Source organism: Lutjanus erythropterus, chromosome 4 (assembly GCF_056507025.1).
Source record: "Lutjanus erythropterus isolate fLutEry1 chromosome 4, fLutEry1.hap2, whole genome shotgun sequence".
Taxonomy (NCBI): domain Eukaryota; kingdom Metazoa; phylum Chordata; class Actinopteri; order Lutjaniformes; family Lutjanidae; genus Lutjanus; species Lutjanus erythropterus.
The window spans coordinates 5,832,724-5,858,201 of record NC_139320.1 but is presented as its reverse complement, the minus strand read 5'-3'; the positions used below and the strand labels follow the sequence as shown (position 1 = coordinate 5,858,201).

General features: G+C 37.9%; 1 protein-coding gene across 2 annotated transcripts in view; it reads right to left on the bottom strand.

Moving 5' to 3' along the window:
- The window catches only part of sgsm2 (small G protein signaling modulator 2), a 148,015-nt gene extending 130,126 nt beyond the window's left edge, over window positions 1–17,889 (bottom strand). Inside the window, exon 1 of one of the 2 annotated variants that reach the window (XM_084716822.1) lies at window positions 17,610–17,889. In XM_084716822.1, the coding sequence (XP_084572948.1) occupies window positions 17,610–17,669 (60 nt within the window). In that variant the 5' untranslated portion in view covers window positions 17,670–17,889. The remainder of the gene's footprint in view (window positions 1–17,609) is intronic. The other variant, XM_084716821.1, reaches the window with a different exon arrangement.
- Window positions 17,890–25,478: the final 7,589 nt, after the last annotated feature.

Here is a 25,478-nt window from a genome sequence, read left to right as displayed (position 1 = left end):
ACAATGTGCTAACAAAAACCACAACTGTTTTCACTACAGAGAGCAGCAGAAACTAAGTCATGTACTTCACTTGGAGGTGTTCAGACCAAAAGGTCCAGTTCCTGAATCGGACAAATGCGGGGTTTCAATTTTTCAAACTGCTTTGGTTTGCGTTCCAACCCAGTTCCTACCTGCAAAGGAGTAGCGTCAGGTTCTGGCCATTGGGACTGAGTATCGACATTTAATTTAATGATCCTCATTTCATCATGAGTCCATGACACGCTGCTAGTTCACCAGTCACCAAACAATACATATACAGTGGTTTGCTGTCTGTGATTGGCTCGAAGGATGTTCACACTAGAAATTAACCTCTTGGCAGCAGTCCAATTTCTTGTTTTGTCAGTCCAAAACCCAAAGATATTCAGTTGAATATGATAAACAAAGAAAAGCAGAAAATCTGCATATGTGAGAGGCTGAAAACAGTGTTCTCTGCCTTTTTGAAAAAATTCTTTAAATCCTTGTAAAGGAAAAAGAGAGATTTTCTTCTTAACACATTATACATGTTAGAACATAGAAGTTGAAAATATGTGAAAAGACTGAGAACTATGTAGAACTGTGAAGTTAGACTTGTAGACAGTTGTTCACAATTTCTGTGTTCAGGACTTTTTGAGGGGACCTGAAACATGGCTCGGAGCTACGGTCCCCCAACACTATATAAGCCCCACAAACTGACACACAAACAATGTCTCCCCACCCTCCCTAATGGTCAGTTACAAACTTATGTTCAGCGACTCTCTCAGTCCAAATTAGTCCAGCAGTTCACTTCAGCTCACTTCAGTTCCAACAACCCAACACAGAAGAAAAAAAAAAATAACATCCTGTCACCGTCCTCTCGCTCTGGTGGCTCAAACATGTCTGGACAAGTCCAGCGTCCGTGTGTCAGGTTGTTTTCAGGTCGTACTGGCGTTTGGCACTGAGACAGCAGAGTGGACACACCTCAAGTGTTTCAGAGCAGAGAAAACTGCTCATCTTATCATGATATTGAGACCTAGTTTTATATTCTGAATGATATTCTGAGTGGGCAATCCCCATTGTTAAGTCCTGAGTCATTTATGAGGTGCACTGCTTGCATGTGTAGCCTCATCAGGATGACAAGCCAGCAGTAACCATAGTAACAACAATTGTAGGGTAACACAAACTCATTGCTTCAGCTTACATTAATTGTGTCTGGCTCAGGTTGGGTTCAGACATGAAAAACAGAATCCCTGTCTGGTTTGGGTCGGGCTCAGGGACATGTGCGGCCATACACTTTAATATGTGTGTTGTTTTTAAGTTGTTTTTAGCTCTTTGCACAATGACACGCACTCATTGATAATTCAAGCAGGGAAAACAACACGGTGGTAGGCGCGCGCACACACACACACACACACACTTGCATTTGTTTGCTTTTCCTAAAAGGGGACTTTCTTTAACAATTTATCCTGCAGCAAACTGAGCATCTGACTCCAGGGATGACACTAAAATAACAAGATATAGTTGGTATATGTCAAACGGTTGAGTGGAGCCGGCTAACTTTGAAACACTTCTGAGAATCCTGAAGCTAATGGTTTCTGGGAGAAACAGAGGGAAGAGCTCATTAGCCAACTGTCAGTTACATAAGGACAAATTTGCTTTTCCCTTCATCTCATGTTCACGACGGGGCAAACAACAGAACATCAACAGCGTGTTCCTTGTGGCAACAAAGGAGGACAGTTTTCCTGATGCTAATAAGACTTAGAATCTCCCTGGCAAAGAAAAAAAAACAGCAAATACCGCAAATACAGGAAATGTGCAACAGACTGTTCACTAATTCAGACAGTTTGTTGTTCGTCTAGGCCAGTACTCACAATTAAGGATTATGAGAGATTATAATCAGGGCAGAAAATTGGGCTCGCCTGAGGTGAGTGATTAGAGCAAAAGGCTGTTTGGTCTGTGCTAAAAATAAAGAGCTTGCATCTCCAACTAATAAACAACTAGTACAACATTAAATGTGCAGTAAGCGCTTCTATAGAACAATTGATTGTTGAGTGTCATTCCCAGGTCGCCAAATACTGATTTTTGGGAATGAGACTCAACAATCAAATATCTTACCGACCTGTGATTGGCCAAAGTTTCCCACCACAGGCTAGATTTTCTAAAGCCTGGACCAGAAGTCTAGTTTTCTAATGATTTGAATTGCCTCATGTATTTTCTGTCCTGTAGTGCTATTTATCCACCTATACTGTTTTGGTGTGAACTGCAGAGTTTTGGAGATATCAGCGTTAGAGATGTCTGTCTTCTCTCCAATATAATGAGACTAAACAGCACTCAGATTGTGGCGCTCAAAGAGCCAAAAATACAAAAACACCAATGTCTCTTTCTAAAAGTCATGACTCAGTTACTCAAGATAATCCACAGGCCATGTTGTGAGCAGTTTTATGCAGGAACTACTTTCTTTCTGAATAGAATCTACCTGAATTACTGTCTTTCTAATAGTCATTTGGAGGCAAAGGGTCAATTCCCACCATGAGCAAGCACTTTGCAACAGTGGTGAGGAAAAACTCCACTGTAATATGCAGAAACATCAAGAAGAACCAGGCTCTTGGTGAGCAGCCAAAATGGGATCATGTGACGACAGCGGACTCCACGCACCAATAAGAACACTGAAGGCATTTTTCACAGCAGACATTTTGATTTATCACACTAGGAAAAGCAAAGGTGTTGTTGTTGTTAATAACATTAACAATGGCTTCATATATACATGTGTGTGTATATAATTTTTTTAAATGGATTTGACAAGTTTTTCCCACTGTGACATGTTAAAATGTCTTCTGTGATGGCAAAGATAGCATTGTTCCAGCCCTTACAGGAGCAACAAAGCACTGTTGGCAAATCTCAGCCATGGAGAGTCTAACTGTCCTTAAATCACCTGTGTGGTTTTACCATGGACGTGCATCACCTTTGAATCAGAACACTACATTTACTTTTTAAACCATAATACAGTATCAAATATAGAAAAGAAAACAAAATGAAAATGATCATTTTTGCATTACAATTCTCATTTTTACTTAAAAAAAAAAACTATTAAAATTGTGATGATGTGACATTTGCTGGGATCATGGAATGTATGTCAGAGAGAGATGAAGGTAGTCGCTGAAACTTAAATACATTAGCTCTTCAATGAACATGATTTCTGCCTGAAGCACATCAGATGGATTTCAGCTGCTGTGATGATGGTTTAACAATGAAGACAGCAACTCCCATGATCCCACGCTACTTCACAACATCACCAAACTATATCTTTTGTGCATTAGAGCTGCAACGATTGATTGATTATGAATCAATTTTGATAATCACTCAATTGTTTTGAGTAATTTTTAAGAAAAAAGTCAAAATTCTCTGATTTCAGTTTCTTTATGACAGTAAACTGAATATCTTTGGGTTGTGGACAAAACAAGAGATCTGGGGGCGTCTTTTTGGACTTTGGGAAACACTGACCAACATTTTTAACCATTTTTTGGACCAAACAACTAATCGATGAATCGCAAAAAATAAACAGGTTAATAGATGATGTAAATGATCATTAGCTGCAGCCCTACTGTGCATTTAAGCAGATGTGATTGATAGTAGGGCTGCAACTAAACATTATTTCCGTTATTGATTCATGTAATGATTACTTTTTTGATTTATTGTTTGCCATGTAAGATATAAGATAGAAGTCAGCAAAGCATCCTCATCTATCCTCAAACATCACAACAGTCCAAAGCTTAAAGATTTTCAATTAAACTATCACACAAGCAAAAGAACAAATTCTTATAAATGAGAGTCTGGAACTATATTTTACATTTTTGCTTAAACGATGATTGAAACTATAAATGGATTATTAAATTAGCTGCCGATTATTTTTGTGTCGATCTTTTTTTGATAATAAAACCACATAATGATAATTTAAGTATAGCATAAGCACTCATTACATTCACAGTTAAGGTGGAAATATTGTTAAAATGTCACTGAACTGCTGTGTGTGTGTTTTCTTTGTGTTCCTGTCTCTGTGTGCTGTGGTGCCTTCCCCTCCCCTCAGTCTGAGAAGCTGCAATATAATATGGTTCCATCCTAATCAGCCATTGTTAGACCACAACAGAGACACAGCCATTAATGAGGTAATTATTCATGGACTAGTAGGGCTGGTGGATGAGGAGGTGGAGGGCTGCTGAGGTGCAGTGGTGACAGCAGTCTCTGAAGGATGACTTAGTGGAATCAATATGTCTTTTGTCCTGGACACACTTGTTGACCTGATGCAGCGTTCACACACACACACACACAAAAAAAAAAAAAAGAGCTCGTAACACTTACAGATACTGAAAACCTGCGATCACTTCCTCTCCTTAAAATGGCCAAATCCTGTGTCGAATCAATTTCTTCACTTTTCCCGTCATGAAAATAGGGCAGAAATTAACATTTAACCCCGGAGTAAAAAATATCAAGTGGATATCAATGCAGTTTAGACAGCAGCGGGCATAAAATAAGACTGTGGCAGGAAGAAATGAGTCTGGCCTGGAGGAGGTGAAGTTACCCAACACTCTGCTGCATAATGGTGGTATATTTCTTGAGGGAGGCTGCAACCTAATGCTGTTTAGCTGTGAGCTGCAATATGGCAACCAGGGCCGCTCACTGTAGTAAACAAAGGAAATGGTATTAGAAAAATAAAAGCTTATGGCAGCGACTTCCAACACCCTGGTCAGGGTAATGATGTTGACTGGACCAGAATAGCTTTACTGAGCTTCAAGTCTACTTTCTATTTCTTAGACCAGCTGTAAAATGGTTGGTGTCTGAAGAAAAATAGTAGACATAAGTCAGCTCTTAAATAAAAAAAAAAAAATAACAAGCAAGGCTACATATTTTTTGATGAAAACTCAAAGCCAAAAGTATGGGTGGAATATAATTAAATATGCATTATTAATATATGCATTACAGTATAAACTGCCTGGCCAAAAAAAAGTTACACACAAGTATTTCGTTGGACCAACTTTAGCTTTGATTACAGCACACATTCGCCATGGCATCATTTTGATAATCTTATGCAATCTCACAACATTTATTTCTGTCCAGAGTTGCATTCATTTTCTTGACATCTTGTGTTGATGATGGGAGAGTCGGACCGCTGCTGAAGTCTTCTCCAACACATCCTAAAGATTCTCAGTGGGGTTAAGGTTTGGACTCTGTGGTGGACAATCCATGTGTGAAAATGATGTCTCATGCTCCTTGAACCACTCTTTCACAATCTGAGCCCCATGAATCCTGACATTGTCATCCTGGAACATGTCCGTGTCATCAGGGAAGAAAAAGTCCATTGATGTAAAAACCTGATCATTCAGTATATTCAAGTGAACCTCGACCTGAGCAACTGAAGCAGCCCCAGATCATAAAACTGCCTCCACAGGCTTGTAAGGTAGGCACTAGGCATGATGGGAGCATCACTTCATCCACCTCTCTTCTTACCCTGATGCCCCCATCACTCTGGAACAGAGTAAATCTGGACTCATCAGACTACATGACTTTTCCATTGATCCACAGTCCAACCTCTATGCTCCCTGGCAAACTGAAGCCTCATTGATAAGTGGTTTTCTTAAGGCTACACAGCTGTTTAGTCCCAATCCCTTGAGTTCTCTTCACACTGTGTTTGTGGAAATTCTCTTACTTTCATTATTAAACACAGTCATGAGTTCTGCTGTTGATTTTTTTACGATTTGATCTCACCAAACGTTTAAGCGATCTCCAATCAACATTATTCAAGATTTTTTTCCGACCACATTTCTTCCTTCAAGATGATGGTTCACCACTATCCTTCCAGGTTTTAATATTGTGTTGGACAGTTTTTAACACAGTTTTAGTAGTTTCATCAATCTCCTTAGTTGTTTTCTTTGCTTGATGCAGGACAATAATTTAACCCTTCTGAAACAGAGTAACATCTTTTCCATGACCACAGGATATGTCTTCTGACTGTTTAAGAAATGAGAAGTATATAATTTGCTGCCAGCTGAAACATATTAATCACTGCAGTAATTATCCAATAGAACGCTCTTACCAATTAGTTATTATGTTCCCCAGCATGCTTCAAACAAATAACTTGACAAATTGTCTAATGGCGTTTGAAAATTTGTCTAGTTATCCGAAACAGATGATGACACATTATGAGACAACAAAGCAGCTGGGTCATTTGTGATTGTTTCGCTTCTCATTGTGTTGATTTTGTTTTTTTTGTGGTTGTTTTGTGTCTCTTTGTTGTCGTATTGCATCTCTTTGTGGTCGTGTTTCTCTTTGTTGTCCTTTTCTGCCTCTTTGTGCTGGTTTTGTGTCTTTTTGTAGGTGTTTTGGATCTCCTCATATTAGTTTTGGATCTCTTCATAGTCAATTTGCATCTCAGTGGTCATTTTGTGTGTATTTATGTTCATTTTGTAGCTCTCTTTGTAGTCATTTTGCATGTCTTTGCAGTCATTTTCTGTCTCTATATTAATTTTGTGTCTCTTTGTGGTTGATTTAGCATCTCTTTGTAGTCGTTTTGTGTCTCTGTAGTTGTTTTGTAGTCACTGTGCACATCTTTGTAGTTGTTTTCTGTCTCTTTATATTCATTTTGTCTCTTTGTGGTTGTTTTGCATCTCTTTATAGTTGTTTGGCGTGGCATGGTGTGGTGGTTATTCATAAAATATATTATTAGATCATTTGCTGAAGTTTTTATTCATCTTTAAAGGGACAGTTTACCTCAAAATTGTATTTTTCCTCTTACCTGTCATACTATTTATCTACCCTCAACTCAAAGGTCAACAGCAGTGTCTTTTTCCAGAAATCACAACAAGATAATCCACAGACCATGTTGTGATCAGTTTTATGGAGGAACTACTTACTTTCTACAGTAAAATCTAAAGGAACTACTTTCTTTCTTTTCAGTAGAAAGAAAGTAGAAACTGCTCACAAGGTCCATGGATTATCTTGCTTGAATGGGTGATGATTTCTGGCACACTGGTGTTGAATTTTTAAAAAAATTTTTTGGCAGATATCTCCAAAACTCTGCAATTACACAAAACTACCTAAATGGATAAACATCACTACAGGCCAGAGGAAAAATATGCATTTTTGATTTTGGCGTGAACTGTCTCTTTAACAGCACAGTGGATGCTGTACCTTGGGAAAACTGTCTAATCCTGTGAGCTGATTATTTTGCTGTTCATTTTGAGTCGGTCCACGGAGAGCTATGAAATAAAGCAAGCACAGTAAAAACAACTTTCTCTACATCTTCAAATTATGCTCTTCATCTAGCATAGTCACTTATTTCCTGCCATCTTTGTCTCTACCATAAATAAATGGGATAGTGAATTTCAGGCACTATAAGCTCATCCCTGCACCCCGAATTCCATCCTGTCAGTTTTACATCCTGAAGCTCTGACACCAGGATCACAGTGGCCCCTTCACTCTCTCAATCATCTGTCATTATCACATCTGTCATAGAGCTTTGGGCATATGACACCTACTTCTCACAAAAACACAGTACTTCTGCAGAAAAAAAAGGTGCTTTCCTCTGCGCCCTTTTACAAATGACTGACAGCTCAATTGTAGTGCATTAAAGTCAAAATGACTGAAGCACGGGGATTCACACTGTGAAATAAACTTAGGATGAAAGAAGTATGACTAAAAGAGAACATGGCCAGGGCCCAAGACTAGAAACATATCTGTAGAGCTGCAGTAAGTAATAACTCTTCCACTGGATGGAGAGTGCAGCCTCTAATTTTACTTTTTAATTTTGATTTATTACTGCCTGTTGGACCGGCTACCATGTTAATCTTTGGGGAAATAAATTGATTCACAGGATTCTCAGTACACCATAATGGGGCACTTTTATCTATTGCGGGTTTTTCCAATAAAACACCTGTTACAACTTCAATATTTCTTGTGAACAGAAGGTAACCTTCTTGTGTTTTTTTTAATAAACCTTTCATCTGTGCATGGATTGCTGCTTTAACCATCTTCTCTGTACATATCACAAAAACAAAAGGCTCCTGATGGCAGCAGGTGATTACAGAGAGGCATTTCTTGTTTCCGTACAAGAGACCACCTGACAGGGCTGCCTCACTGCTGTGATATTAATCGCCAACTGATGCAATTTAACTTCTTATGGAGCTGCTAAAGCTTTCAGTTGCCAAGCAATGCTGAGATAGCCGAGCGCCGCTTAAAGAGACAGGGAGCTTTAAACCAGGAGCAAGTGGGCTTTGTTCAAACCCAGTCACTCGCAGCCCAGTTTGCTCTGCTTTCAAATGTCAGAAGGCATTGACTGAGCATCTCATGGTTGAACTGTGGCCAATCACACCATTGATTTTTATTCTGGATACACACAGAGACTACAGTAACTATCTGCTATCTGAACAAAGTGGGCAAAATGTTGCATTTTTGGAAAACACACTAGCTTTGCAGGACAACAGATCAATATGGTTCTGAAGCAACAGCAAGTCCTTCCTATTAGAGAACCGAACTGATCTCAGCCTGAAATCCAATTAGCTGCAACCCCAAATCAAAAAAAAAAGTTGGGACATGGTGTAAAAAATAAATAAAAGCATTATACAATAATTATCAAATCCCTTTCAACCTATTCACCTGAATACAGCACAAAGACAAGATATTTATTGTTCAAAATGATGAACTTTTGTGACTATACAATAAATTTGATCTCTGCAACATGTTCCAAAAACGTTGGGGCAGCAGCATGTTTACCACTGTGGTGGATCATATTTTCTTTTCGCAACACTCAGTCAGCATTTGGGAATTCAGGACACAAATGGTCAAAGTTTTAAAAGTGAAATTCTTTCTCATTCTTGCTTGATATACGACTTCAGCTGCTCAACAGTCCAGGGTCTCTGTTGTTGTATTTTGTGCTTCATGATGCACCACACATTTTCAATGTGAGACAGGTCTGGACTGCAGGCAGGTCAGTCTGGTACCTGAACTCTTTTACTATGAAGACACGCTGTTGGAACACATGCACAATGTGTCTTGGCATCGTCTCGCTGAAAAATAGCAGGGACGTCTCTGAAAAAAAAGTTATATTACAGTTATTTTGACTGAAATTGCATTACAATTTTCATTTTTTACTGAAACATAAAACTATTAAAATCGTGATGATGTGATATTTGTTGGTTTATTGTTGTTTTCTTTCTCCTGGAGAACAAGATGTTTAGGCCAGGGCATCTATGCAGCACTATAGTACCTCATTATAATGCTGTCTGTGATTTAGATATTGTATATTGCGAGTCTGAATATATTGAAATTAATTGTGCAGCCCTAGTATTTTATATGACACCAAGCAGACTGATAAATATTGTGAAACTCTGGTGATATTCTTATGTATCTAAAGACTACTAAAGAATTCTATCACACATGACAGCCAACATGTAATTTCCGTGTGTCTTCAATAATACAAAGCTGAGTAGACCTTACAAAACATCCTGCTGACACACAAAGTCGTCTTCTTTAAATGTTAACAACCAGGAAGCATTAAGAATTTATGCTGCCAGGGCACAAGTCACAATGACCGGAGGTGTGTTTAAAGATGCAGCTCAGAGCGTCAACATGCAGCTTCGAGTGGCCCAGTGACCCAAGAATGCAATGTTCCTCCTTATTTCCCTGATGGTCTGTGTTTAGGAGACACAGATCCACAGACATCCTGAGAACCGAAGCTATTTGCAGCCTTACAGACATTGTGATGATTCAATTATTTAAGACCCAAACCTGTGGGTGACTGTGGGCTGGCTGGAGGAGGAAGTATTTAGCCTAGATATTCAGACTGAATCTTCACAGTCAAGTGTGCGCTCTGCAGTTTTTTGTAAATTAATTCTAAACATGACAGAAATGAATGAAAATGTTTTACTTAAGCTGCTTTGAATACCAGATTTGGAAAGTCCTACAGAGAGTCTGGTGCCCAATTAGAAATGCTGGGACTTCTGACAACTGCTGCTGCTCTGAGGCGTTAAATATCTCAAGTGTAATCCCTGGTCTGTTCCTGCAAGTAATACGGCTGTAACACTCAAGTCCAGTCCTGGTCTCAAGATATTTGTTATATTATGTCACACTTGTCTCTGTTTGTGTGGATGTTTCGATGTTCTCCTGGGTGTTCTGACTTGGATTTGTCTCTGTGATGGTTGTGTGAGTATTTTTTTATTCTGACCTGTCTTCACGTTAATATTTGACACAGACTTTTCTCTGTCTCACAGTGTGCTTTTGTGCCTTTATCTGATAGGACAGCTGAAGTGAGAACAGGAAAGGGGGAGTGATAGTGATGGGGGGGGGGGGGGTTATGCGCATCAAAGGGTCACAGGTGGAAGACATACTGAGCCACCAGGCCAAAAGTCGCTACCATTTGACCCAGACATGTCTCAGTTTCCCGGGTGATTTCACTCGGACTTGTCAGAAATACCTGTCAGTTAAACTATGTATCAATATTTTATTCATGTACAGTCCCTGTTAACTCGAAGGTATTATGCAGCTGCCCGCCACTAGCCAGGGCCCCTCTCATCCAGTGCAAATGCCACACTTGCCCATCCAACCCTGGATGTTGTTATCAGCAGAGTCAGACAGATGACAGCTTGTAAAACCAGCGCAGTTTGGCAATCTGTTAATCTAGAAAATGAAAATAAGGTTGAACTGGCGCAATGTGTAAACATTCAGCACAAAATCAGAGATTAACCTGCAGGTTAATGCTAATACTAGCACTGCTAATGTTAGCCACACTGTGTGTCATTTGGTGACTTGTTGCCATCTTTTGTAGGATAATGTGCAATGTTCGTACTGCATGGTGCAAAGCGACACGCATTTCAGCGGCATTTAAAATATAATTTGGCAACTGTAGACTCAGATTAAAGAGTTCAAATTGCTCTTAAGATACAGTTTTCAACATTGTCAATTAATACATTGTACTCAGTTTTAATTGCTTTGTTTTCTTAGTGTTACGGTTTAATTTGCAGCCGTTCTACACAATGCTGATGTGATTCCACCAGCAGCACCTTGGCGCGTCCCAGAAGTGGCTCTCTGCTCCACTCCACTTCAAATACGCATTGAGTCTATTTTTGACAGATGCCACAACAGTTAGCACAGAGCAGATCACACGGACGGGAAGTCAGACACAGAAAAGGCAGGGAGAATCTGGTTAATTTTCAAAATTAAAAAGACCCAGTGCAGACTCACGATCATAAAGACAGACAGAAAAGAAACTATTTCTCCATGTAGCCTGCTTATCCATGGTAGAAGCACAAACAGCAAGAAAAGAAGACCTAATCAATGACATCTGTGCAAGTAAACATAATCGGACGGGCGAAACGCTCCGCTGCTGAAATGCTTCTGAAACGCTGCTGGTGGGGCTTGCAGCTGTGTGGAGGATGGATCAGAACCATGGCGCAGACGTGCCACACTTGGTGCAATCAACCAGTCAGACTCATCGACTAGTCTAAATTAAAATTTCCATTTCATTGACAGGGAAATTAGTCACCAGGACCATCAATAATTCTGACCTGTCTCTGCATTATTTTGATTTGGACTTATCTCTTTCTCATAGGTGTGTTGACTCAGACTTGCCTCTGTTTTGTTGACGTTTTGACTTGGACTTGTCTTAGGCATTATTCTAACCTGGACTTGTCCCTTTCTCATAGTATGGATGACTTCTCTCGGCCTTGTGGGAGTTTAGACTCATACTCCACACTCTGCTCTCATGGTTGCTTTGACTCTGACCTGTCTCAGTCCTGTGTGTTTAAACTTGGACTTTTCCTGTTACTTTCACATGCCAAACATTTCTGCCACAGCAAAAAAAAAAAAAAAAATCACAATTACTTGTAGCTGCTAACTAGCTAAGTTAGCTTTTCACAGACCAGCTCTGCTGTGAAGAGAACAGGAGGATGCTGTAGTAACGTTACATACAAAGGGACTCTGTGAGAGCAAACACAACACATAACCTTTCAGTAACTGTTATAGTGTGATTTGAGCTGATCTACACCTTTTTTTCTGCCTAAAGTACAGTAACTGCCCCTCAGCAGAGACCAGTGGAAACTCTGAAAACTCTAATATGCTCACTTTGTGTGAATTTTCCAAGCAACAATAAAGAATCCAAAGATCAGACTGTGGGTGCATCCGTGGAAAAACAGAAAAATTTATTTAAAAAGCCAAGAGGACTCTCAGTATGGATCACATTGTAATTGTACTCTCTAAAACCATCTTTGTAGCAGTGATTACAGTCGCAGTTTTGTTCTAGAGCCAGACTGATATGGGATTTTTGAGACGATAACAATTTTAGAGGGGAAAAATTCCCTGATTACCGATAGATATGGTGATGACATGGTAACTTTAAAGAATATTATATATTTATTTAACATCTTATATGATGTAATATACACATATGCTAACTAGGGTTGCACAATTAATCGCAATATTATCAAAACAGTTATATGGTGAAGTGCAATAACAAAATCGCAGAATCAGCACCAAGTCAGAGTAAAATGTGAGGGAAAAACAGCATTAGAATGAAAAGAAATATGTTCGTTTGTTACAGACCCACAAATATCACATCATCACGATTTTAATAGTTTTATTTTTCAGTAAAAATGAAAACTGTAATGCAAAAATGGTCATGAGCACTAATTGCATTGCATATCTATCTATTTTTACAATGAATAATTCTACCAATTGTAGAAATGAACTGAGAAAATAAATAAAAATAAAATAAATGGCTTAATAGCCATCAGTACTTGTCAGTATCAGGCAATCGCTGAATATTTTAATACTGTCAGTTAATTAGAAGCAGGCTGTAAAACAGTTTTTCAGTGTTTACTCCTGCAGGGAGCTCCTCTTGTTCTCATAAATGTTCCACATTGTGCTAGATCTAAATCACCCCAAGGATCACTTTCTGTAATATATGTTCTGTAAAAAAAAAAAGCCTTCACGGACTGTTGTAATATTATATTATCATGAAATGTCTCCAAAAGTGTCATTGGAACTGTGTTCCTCTGTATCTGAACTACAGATGAATCAATTAGAAATCGATCATCAAATTAATCAGTAACTATTTTGATAATCAATTAATCGTTTTGAGTAATTTTTTTTATAAAAAATGTACAAAGTCTCTGATTTCAGCTTCTCAAATGGGAATATTTACTGTTTTTTTTAGTAGGGATGCACCAATACCGATACCAACATCAGGTATCAGTATGATACTGTCCTCACGTACTCGTACTCGTACTCATAAAACTACTCCAATACCCCACACTCAATACCACATCACGAAAAGTAGCTGCTCGATACAAGTAAACCTCTAAAGAACCACCACGATGCAGAGCTCAAGACTTTTGCCGATGCTTACCCTCTTCATCAGCGAGAGACTCCCTGTCCTCAACATCATCCTCTAATGACTGCAGAGACTTTGGAAACTGTAAAACTCCATGTCAGTCCATGTAAACTGAAATAAATGAACAGAGTGCAGCTGTAGACCACAGCCAGCCGCTGTCCAATAAGTCCTGGCGGGTGTAAACTAGTTGAATGCCTTGGCAAATGCCACCAGTCTGTAACCCTCTTTTCTTCATAAAAAGCTGCTACAACTTCTCTTTGTGTACTTAATCTTCACCAAATGAGCCTGACAGCACAGGACACACAACTTCACTCTTCATGGTTCACAGCAGGGTCAACAAAACTGATGCACACATGGTGTCACACTCATACCTGTCCCCCCTAAACAATTACAGGTAGGAACTAATTAACTCTTAGACAAGAGGGACATGAAGAAGAAACTTAAATACTACACATGTAAATGTGTCATTAAAATACTAGTTAAACTGCAGTAAATGATAATGAAATAATTATCATCTGTAACAGTAAACTCAATTCTGCAAGTTCATAACAATGTTGTGAAATTATTATACTTAAATATATCATGTACACAGTAAACTACACAGCTTAATAAAAAACACAAAATCAGTAAAGTAACTTACTACAAATAAACCAAATATATCATGTGTACAGTAACTATGGTTACACTTGTAGCAGGAAACAGCAACAATGATTTGTTACATTTAGAAAGTGAGCATAAATATAAAATAAAACATGTTTTAAAAGTTTTTGTAAGAACTTTAATGGCATTATTAAGTACTTGTATCAGTACTTGGTATTGGCAAGTACCCAAATGTAAGTACTTGTACTCGGTCTGAAAAAAAGTGGTATCGGTGCATCCCTATTCTTTAGTCCTCTTATGACAGTAAACTGAATATCTTTGTGTTTTGGACATAACAACACATTTGAAGACATTTTTGCCATTTTTTAACCATTTACTGACATTTTACAAACCAAACCACTTATCAATTAATAATAGCTTAATCAAGAAAATAATTGACAGATTAATCGATGATGAAAATAATCATTAGTTGCAGCCCTAATCTGAACCTGCCCTGCTGCAAATCTCAGTTTTGTACTTATTTCATTAACTTATTTAGTTATATATTTACATATATTGTTTATTATGATTTTTTCTTTTACTTTTTCTTTTAATCATTTTATGGGTTCCTATGTCAGGGAATGTTCTACTATGTTTAAAAACTATATAAAATGCATATTGGTAAACACACAAGCTGATATTGATATATCCTCAATAGGCCCAATATCGGCCTGATACAGCAGCTAATCAATATATTGGTCAGGCTTGATTGTTTTCTCTTGAAGCGTACTTTTAAAGTACAAGTGGTTGTATGTATTTACGTCTGCCTTCAGATAACAGACATCTTCCATGAGCTGCAGTGGTGTCAGTTCACTAAACCACGAGCTCTGATGAATGCATCTGATATCATGCACCACCAAACATGAAATCCTGATTCCATTAAGTCAATTCTGTGGTTAAAGTGGAGCACTGAGTGAGAACTAATGAGGTATCATCGATGCTTTGTGTCTCACGAAGCATAGAGGACACTGATTATAAAGGATCTATTTTTTTTTTTTGTCCGTTTTGGTATTTTTAGCTTGACCTTTCCTTGATGGAAAACTACATGCTCACATTTACTCTCAGTCAGACTGAGCTGTAGTCAGGGAGCCACACCTTGCCACATTCAGTCTCACAATCAGCTGCTTTGATTTACACTGACATCTCAGCGCGGGGATATCTCTCTGGCTGTGGTTTTCAGTAAAGGCGGCGTGAGGATTACAATGGGAGTGAGTAGGTAGGGAGGTTAAAGGAGTAATGATTTATTCCTCACTGGAGAGACGGGAGACATTCATCACCGGGAACAAAAAGCCTGTAGCTCTGTTTGAGCTGTTAGTGGTGCTGGTGGAGACAGGCTGGAGTGAAAAGATGACTCGCTAGAACACTCCAAACAGAGGCTGTCTTTCTGCCTGCAGGGCAAGCTTATTAATGGATGCTTGCATCTTATTAGAATAGTTTTATAATAAATTTGACTTGCTGTAAATATCACAGCCAGCATGCACAGGAGATAATACAAATGTTCGGGAAGATACAGCCAGTTTAGACTTTTGTTTTGTACTGCAGGAATATTATAAAGGTATTTTAGCAATACCACAGCAGTGAGCAAGTCCATACAATAACGCAGGAATTACTGCTGGGTAATATTTTAATATTTTATCATGATATGAGACTAGCTATCATCAGAAATTTCAGATATTGTTATATTGTGATATGGCATAAGTTGTATTTTCCTGGTTTTTAAGGCTTCATTACAATAAAGTGATGTAATTTTCTGAACTTATCAGTCCGTTCAAGCTGTTTTGTTATTTGCCTTTCCCCACTCTGTCATTATATCCACATTACTGACGATTATTGATAAAAAATCTCATTGTGTTAATATTTGCTAAAGCATCAATAGGCTAGTCATCCCTGCCGTACTCTAGCTAAAATATTGCAATATTTGATTTTGTCCCCATTGCCCAGCCTTACATCATGTGTTTGCACAATTAGAGAATTTACAGCATGTTATTTTAGAGAAAATATGTACATCTCTAAATAAATTGTACATTGCAGAGTAGTTTGTGAAAGCACCAATAGTCACCCCTCCAGAATAGTCACAATATTGTCTAATATATGAATATATTTATCCCAAAATTATTGTGATATTTGATTTAAAGCCCAATAGATACTGGAGAATAGATTTTGGGTCCTATGCCAATATTGGGGAGCAAAAAGAACTCCAATATCAATATACTGGCTGATATTATTTATGTATCTAAATGAAATCAAATGACAATGAAAAAGTAAACTTTCACAGATTTTTTTTAAATGATAAATATCAATTTAGAAACCTAATACAAAAAATATATAAATTAAACTAGAATTAAGAAAAAGAATCAACTATACAGAACTAAAGTGCTAAACAGAAAAGAAAAAACTATGCTGCACTATTTCACTGGCATATACTGGACTACATATATGCTGAATTACATTTTCATAGTTGATTATAAAATGTGAGATAAATCAGTGTTTCCCAAAACCTAAGATGACGTCCTCAAATGTCTTGTTTTGTCCACAGCTCAAAGATATTCAGTTTACTGTCAGAGAGGAGTAAAGAAACCAGAAAATATTCACATTTAAGAGACTACATACACAATTTTGACTATTTTCCTGAAATAATTATTCAAACCAATTAACTGATTATTAAAATAGTTGGCAATTAATTTAGCAACTGATTAATCGTTGCAGCTCTAACACCGATACAGACCTATATAGATGTGACAGGCCAATATCGGGTTGATATCATCAGCAAACCGATTTATCTGTCTGGCTCTAATTTGGTTTTGTCCATATCACCTTTTCTCTACATTAAGATGTGTTTAAACTTTTGTATTATACTGTGGAAATATTATAAAGAAATTATAGCAATACTACAGCATTGTATAAGTGCATAAATGTGGGAAATTCCTGCAGGGTTTTCCCATTTTTCCACCTAAATCAATCAGAAAAATATATATACATTAAACTTGAACTGAAAAAAGAATCAAATATACAGAAAATAAAATGCTGACTCTAAAACAAACACAAAAAACTATTTGCATTATCTTCTGTTAAAAAAAAAATCTAACAACATATCTGCTGATAATACTGTCCGACTGATATATCTGTCAGGTTTTGTCCATATCGCCTTGCCCTAGCTTAATATCTGTTCAATTTAAACTTTTATATTGTATTGTGGGAATATCATAAAGGTATTATAGCAACACTACAGCATTGCATGAGTCCATAAATGTAGGGATATTCCTGTAGGTTTTTCTGTTTTTGTTTTTTTTTTCACCTGAATTAAATAAGGAAGTGTTAGCCAATAACTGAATATTTCAAGTGTGGACAAAGGAAACAGGTTGGTGGGAGCAGGTAACCACAGTGCAGCTGGCTCCATTTATTTAGCTCCAGTTTGGTAAACTTGTGTTATCAAACTGAACAGTGCAACGCAGCATGTAGGGGATACAACCGCGACAAAACAAGCTGAATTTGAACGCAACACTCCCGAGTCTGCTGTGGTGATTTAGAACTGAATAATGACCTGAAATCTGACAGTAAAAAGGTGAACGTGAAGCTCGACGGGCCGTCAAACAGCGCCTACCTCTCGTTTGACGTTCCATAATAATTTCTCTTTGTAGTCTTCCTCCGTGGAGCCCTCCATGTCTGTCCGTCCGTCCGTCCGTCCGCGGTGTGCACGACACAGGTCTGTCTCACTGCCTCGGTCCGTGCTGCTCTGCTCTCCCCGGCCTCTCTTTTCCTTTTTATTCCTCGTTTCCTTCTTCCTTCGCTCAGCTGGACTCTGACGCAGCCGAGCAGCCTGACGGCGACGTCAGAGGATCCGCCTTCCGCCACTGTACTGATCAATGGAGGAGGGAGAGAAGAAGAAAATCACTGGCAGCATCCAGCCTCCAGCCCCGCCCCAACCTGCTGCCTGCTGCCTCCCAGCATCCAACACACCAACCTGTAGCGCCTGCAGGTTATTTATAGCGGCTTCTTCTTCCTCCTCTTCCTCAGCCGGGCAGCAAAGAGTTACAGCAGGGAGCTGCTGTCTCTGCTCGAAGGTGTCAAATGCTGGCAGACGCTTTAGAGACATTTGTTGGTTGTAATAATCATCCCTGGAAGGGTTCCTTTACAAATGTACCTCGATACAGTAATTACCTGTTTAAAAATGCAGTCTGTAACGTAACTCCAAATAAACTCTCATAATTTTATTCTGGGGCTTATCTCATTGTTTTAATATTTTGCGAAAGCAAAAAAATATCTATAAATTATTTAGTTAAAAATAGTGATATCTGACTTAGAGCCAGACCAATACTTGTATATATTGGCTGATATTTCTTGCATATGAAATTATGGAACTTATGATTTTACCCACACACCATACCAGACACCAGCTTCATATTTTCCAGTAGTAGCAGTAGCAGTAGTAGTAGTAGTGGTAGTACTAGTAGCAGTATTGGCATGCTAGCTCACTGGATTTCTGTGTAACTAATGTTAGCGGTTAGTCTGTATAGCTGATGCTAGCAGTTGCTCTGTGTAGCAGACTTTTGCCATTGGTTTTTCTAGCTAGCATTAGAGGACGGTCTGTGTAGCTAATATTTGTGGGTGGTCTGTGTAGGTAATGTTACAGGTTGGTTTGTGTAGCTACCATTGGACAATGGTCTACATAGCTAGTGTTGGTGTGTGTATCTAACGTTAGTGGTTCGTCTGTGTACTTCACATTTGAGGTTGGTCTGTGTAGTTAACGTAGCTAACATTAGATGTTGGTGTGTGTATGTAACGTTAGAGGTTGATGTGTGTAACTAGCATTAGAGGTTAGTCTGTGTTGCTAACATTAGAAGTTGGTCTGTGTAGCCAATATTCAAGGTTGGTCTTTGTTGAAAATGTTTCTTTAAATTAGCTGTTGAGTTCTTGGATGACGATAACATCTTCTCGGCTGAAGCAGAACTGTTCCTGGACTGTGATGTTGTTCCTCTTTCCGATATAAAGTCAAAATAATGTTGAAATTTGCACCCAGTGAAGCATTTTTTCACAAAAGACAACTCGTGACATGTTGTAATGCATACGCACTGTGCACGCACACTATGTTGTTCTTTACTTTAAAATGTATCTTAAAATTGTAATCCCTGTTAATAATCCCATTTTTACTGAATGTAAATGTAATCTGATGTTTTTTTTCTGTAACTGTAATGGAATACAGTTACCTTTACTGTAATCTCATTACATAATCCATTACTTCCCAAGCCTGGTAATAATTCACTCAGCACTGAGCAGACAGCTCTTCTGTGAACAGATATATGAGACTCCAGTGGTTAAAACATGTAATGCATTTGATGAACTCATTAAAATGCAGCTTATTAAATGACTTCATTCACAAGCTTGGCACAACACACACACACACACACACACACACACACACACACACACACACACACAAAGAAACTGCAGCCAATCCACAAGCAGTCTAAAAATAGTGCTTTCTGAAGCACGTTGACCATTCTCATCCTCATGCCAGGTTGCCCTGCTGCAAAATAAATGACGTCAGGGCAACAACGTGATATAGAATAACCCCGTCTGTTGCCTGAGTCCCTGTCATTAAACCTCCTGCTTGTGCCTCCGTGTGGGCTGAGTGTGTACCTGCACCCATCAGAGGCCACGTTATCACCATCCCTTCCATAACAGCTCTGATTTTTGTTACACGTTTAAAGGGACAGTTCACCCCAAAATCAAACATACACATTTTTCCTCTTACCTGTAGTACTATTTATCCATCTAGATTGTTTTGGTGTGAGTTGATGGACAGATTGATCATAAAGAAATCATGAGCCAGTGACTCAAGATAATTCACACACTTTGCTGAGAGCAGTTTCATGTAGGGACTACTAAATGATGTTACAGAAGCCAATGACCATGAAAAAACTGTTTGTTCTCATTAAGTGAGGCACACAATGTTATTAACAGGGAACAAAACAGGGTTATATTCATTTAAGAAAAGTGATGTAGAAAAAAACTAGCTCATGTAATTAAATGATTTCATTCCAGTGAATCATTTTAGAGTGCTGAGGTCATAAAACATAATGACAGACATTTGAAGCTTCATTCAAACACTTCAGTAAACTGGGCGGGTGAGAACCCTGGGTGAGTTCTACTTAAAAAACTCTGAATATAAAAGTGTTCTCAGTAGAGCCCCCTGCAGGTGTGCTCTAGGTAAAAAGGGTTCTTGGTGGAGCCCCCGAGGTAGGTTCTCAGTAGCACCCTTAGATAGTGGATAGGACCCCTAGAGAAGGTTCTGGGGGGAACCATGTCACCATAGAAGGGTTCTTCTTTAGAACCCCTCATAGGGGGGTTCTGGGTGAAGCCTTTCGCAGATGATTCTAGGTATAAACCTTTTTGTTGGGTTGTAGGTAGAACCCTCTGAAGGGGTTCCAGAGGAACTTTAATAAAAGGTTCTACTGGGAAACAAAAGGAGGAGACAGGTCAAAGAACCCTTTATGGTTCTAGTTAGGGTTACCTTTATTTCTAAGAGTGAAATCACCTGCAGCATCAGCAGATGAATTGATATTTATTATGAGAACAGAAGTGATGATCTGTCATTATTATCTTATTGAAACTTAAAAGTTCCTTAAAACGTTCCTAAGAGACTGAACTCTCGTCTGATAAGTATGGAGGCGTCTCCTCAAACCCTACAAGTCTTGTCATAACCCGAGTGGACAAATATTTCTTATATGTCTGATTATTATCATCCTATTGGACGGATTACTATAATTGTCCAGAAGGTTGATTGGTTGAGGCAGTTTACATACCTGCTCTGGAGCAGGTTTTCCAGGTACTTCCTGTTGGTAACCATGGTGATCTAGCCTTGTTAAAGAGGATATCAGAAAGTCCAAAGACAGCTGGCTAACCCTATCCAGTTTCATGATATAGGCCCGGATTATTGTAGAAAGACACCCAGATGATTCAAGAGCATGAAAATGCACCAAATATCAAGTTTCTCTTCATCCTGTAGTTTTGATAAAGAAAACCAGGTTCCTGTTTTACATTTTATCTCAGATATCAAGTTACTGCTGGAAGATAAATGTATTAAATGCATGTAAAGCCACACTGTAAAACCTAAAGTTCAAATTAATTGATTGTAATAAACGGGCTTGCGGGAGTAATGGATTACATGTAATAGGATTACATAATCTGGATACAGAAAAGGTAACTGTATTCACATTTCCATTACAGTTACAGACATTTCATGGACCAAAACAACTTATCAATTAATAAAATAATCAACTGATTAATTGATGATGAAAATAATCATTAGTTGCAGCCCTAAAAACAATAAACTAGACTGAACAATTTCACCACATTTTATATGGAGGTAATCCAAAAGTAACGGAAAATAATCAAGTTACATTACTTTAATAGTGTGATACTTTGATTACATTACTGACTACATTTTTTATCATGTAATTAGTAACTGTGTTGGAATACATTTTTAAAGTAACCCTCTAAAAGCTGACAGTAAATAGATTTGCAAGTTCTAGCTCCTGAGTTTTAGTAATTGTGCTTTTCTTCTCTTGTATTTCAGTGTCTTTCAGACAGGAAGTTCACTTTAATAAATGTGACATCACAAGTAACTCAAATGAAATATGGCCATTGCTGGAAACTGAAATGTCATTCATTTGTATTTTGCCAAAGTGATTAGGCTGTACAGACTTTTTTTTTTTTTTTTTTTTTTTTTTTTTACCTTAAATCAATTTATCAATAATTTGCACACATCAAGGGAAGGAACAGCTGGATAAATTACAAAACCTAACAATGAACATAAAACACTGAGAACTGCAACAATGAATCTGCCATCCAGTATTAAATTAATCTGCATTTATTTTATAATTGTTAGTCATTTTTTAATTAAAAAAAGTCCAAATTCTCTGATTTCAGCTTCTTAAATGTGAATATTTTCTGGTTTCTTTACTCCTCTCTGACAGTAAACTGAATATCTTTGAGTTGTGGACAAAACAAGACATTTGAGGACGTCATGTTGAACTTTGATCTACATTTTTCACCATTTCATGGACCAAATTCACCACATTTTATCTTGAGGTAATCCAAAGGAAATGGAAAATAATCAAGTTACATTACTTTAGTACTGTGATACTTGGATTATGTTAGTGACTATGTTTTTTTTGTTTGTTTGTTTTTTTTGTTTTTTTTTAACAGATATTTAGTAACTGTATTGGAATACATTTTAAAGTAACCTTTGCAATAAGGTTATCTGGATTTAAAGTGCAGTCAGAGTCTACAGAGACGAAGCAAACACACAAGTGACAGTGATTGTGTTTACATATGAGAACAGGTCAGACAGGAAATACATGCAGCTGCTTAGTGTTAAGATTTCTACCCGACCAGAATCTTGAACCACAGCTGGTATTTTGTGAAGTTTATAAGTCATTTGGACAGACAGAGGACGGCTCTGTAGAGTCCAAACGTACTCTGCACTCAGAATTTTATTGTAGGGTTGAAAGTTATTTTCGCTAGTTTTTATTTTTTATGAGGCATGTAACAATGTAATAACTCAACAAAATGCTATTAACTTTCATTTCATTATGTAATCCTGCATTTTCTAATTAACAGTCCGCACACAATGTCATATATGTCCCTGCATTTTGTAATAAATTATTACATTTTGCAGGATTTGCTCTTTTTGTGATGACAATGTAATAATATAGTGGATACCAACCAAAATTTCATTCCGAAAAATCAATGAGATCAGAAATGTTCATTTTATGCATTCTATTATGAATCATAGTGACTCAAACTTCATTTCAAAAGATACATTTAGTTCAGTGGAATAAGTATCATTTTTGGGAAAAACTACATTAAGTGTCACTGTATTCATTAGCTTAATAATTACAACAATATGTAATTATATATTACAAAATTCAGGGAAATATATGCGTTCAGGCTGTTTCTCACAAAATGCTGCAGATTATTACAAAATATGGATGTTATTACATAATGAAATGAACATATATTACATTTTGTCAAGTTATTACATCATGCATGGTGTGTGTGTTTTTTGATATAAGACAGTTTACAACTTTTGTTGACAATAAATTTGTACAGAAAAATAGAGGAAAAAGCTGATCACAAGCCAAAAGTGAGAACTTCAAACAGCTTGTTCTGTCTGACGTCTTAGCCAAAATCCAAACACTCTCTTTATTCCAAGCAGCACAGGTTTTGTTCAATTATATCTGCAAATATGATCATTAATGAGGAACTTTCTTGGTCAGCTTTCATTTTTAGTTTTGTTGTACAACCCCAATTCCAAAAAAGTGAGACGTTGTAAGTAAAAACAGAAAACTTGACCTCACATAAATTCCTATAACCTATATTAAACCTATATTCAGTTGAATGTAGTATAACAACAAGATATGTAATGTTCAAACTGACTGACTTTTTTTGTAAATATACACTCATTCTGAATTTGATCTCTGCAACATCTTCCAAAAAATCTGGGACAACAGCATGTTTACCACTAAATAAAGTTCTGAAAGTGAAATTCTTTCTCATTCCTGCTTGATATACGACTTCAGCTGCTCAACAGTCCAGGGTCTCTGTTGTTGTATTTTGTGCTTCATGATGCGCCACACATTTTCAGTGTGAGACAGGTCTGGACTGCAGGCAGGTCAGTCTAGGACATGAACTCTTTTACTATGAAGACACACTGTTAGAACATGTGGACAATGTGTCTTGACACTGTCTTGCTGAAATAAGCAGGGACGTCTCTGATAAAAAAAAGACATCATCTGGATGAAGCATATGTTGCTCCAAAACCTGTATGTACCTTTCAGCATTAATGGAGCTTTCGCAGATGTGACAGTTACCCATGATGCCATGGGCACTAACACACACTCATACCATCACAGATGCTGCTGTGCACATGCAGATAGCGCTGGCAACAATCTGAATGGTCCTTTTCCTCTTTAGACCAGACAACATGACATCTATAATTTGTGAAAACAGTTTGAAATGTGGACTCATCAGACCACAGCTCTCTTTTCCTCTTTGCGTCAGTCCATCTCAGATGAGCTCAGGTCCAGAGAAGTCTGCAGTGTTTCTGGATGTTGTTGATTTATGTCTTTCTCTTTGCATGGTAGAGTCTTAACTTACATTTGTAGATGCAGCAACAAACTGTGTTTACTGACAATGACTCCAAAGTGTTCCTGAGCTCATGTAGTATCCTTTATACAATGATGTGTTTATTAAATGCAGTTTTTAATGCAGTGCTGCCACAGACATTCAGTGTTGGTTTTCAGCTTTACCTCTTTCATGCAGAGATTTCTCTGGATTTTTCTGAAACTTTTAATGATAATATGAAGTTCCTGCAGTTTGTGTTGAGAAAACTGTTCTTAAACTGTTGGACTATTTGCAGCTTTTCACAAGTGTTGAACCTCACCCCATCCATGTTTGTGAACAGCTGAGCCTTTCGAGGACGCTCCTTTAATACCCAATCATGACACTGTCAGCTGTTACCAATGAACCTGTTCACCTGTAAAATGATCCAAACAGGTGTTTTTTTGAGCACTCACAACTTTCAGTCTTTTGTTGCTCCTGTCACAACTTTTCTAAAGCATGTTGCAAGCATCATATTCAGACTGAGCGTTTATTTAGGAAAAACAAAAGTTAAATATCTTGTCTTTGTGCTGTATTCATTTCAATACAAGAAAATAATTTGCAGACCATTGCATTCTATTTTTATTCACATTTTACAGAGTGTCCCAACTTTTTTGAAATAGGGGTTGTATTTTCACTGTCACTGTATCTGCTGTATTTAATGTAAGTACTGTTACCTTCCCTGTCACTGGTTCACTGGTTGTTCTTCCTTGCATCACTTTCGGCAGGTACTAACCACTGGGGACATCTTGCCATTTTGCAGATGCTGTGAACCAGTCGTCACAATTTGGCCCATGTCAAAATCACTCAGATCCTCGCTCTGACACGTTTTTCCTGCGTCAAACACATCAATGTCAAGAACTGACCGTCCACTTGCTGCCTAATATATCTCCCACCCCTCGACAGGTGCCACGGTAACAAGATGATTAATCTTATTTGCTTCGCCTGTCAGTGGTTTTCATGTTGAGGCTGATCAGTTCTATATAAAACTTTGCTCAGATTCTCCATTTGTATTCAGAGCACATGACATTCCCATTTAATCAGATTCACAGTGGCGTGAAAATGCTTGGGTGCTTTGTTTTATTTGTCTCAACAGTGCTTGTTGAGGCACAAATACAGACTAATGAATAGTTGCGTCTTACACAGGCACAGAGGATGTTGCATGTCGGCAGCCAGCTGGGTGTCAGAGTTTGTTCTGTGTTCAAGTTAAAATCCCAAAGATCTTCACGAAAAAAACAAACTCTTGTTAGTGGCATTTCTGCACTGTGATGCTCAGGAGGTTTGTGCTTGATGTAAACATTAATGG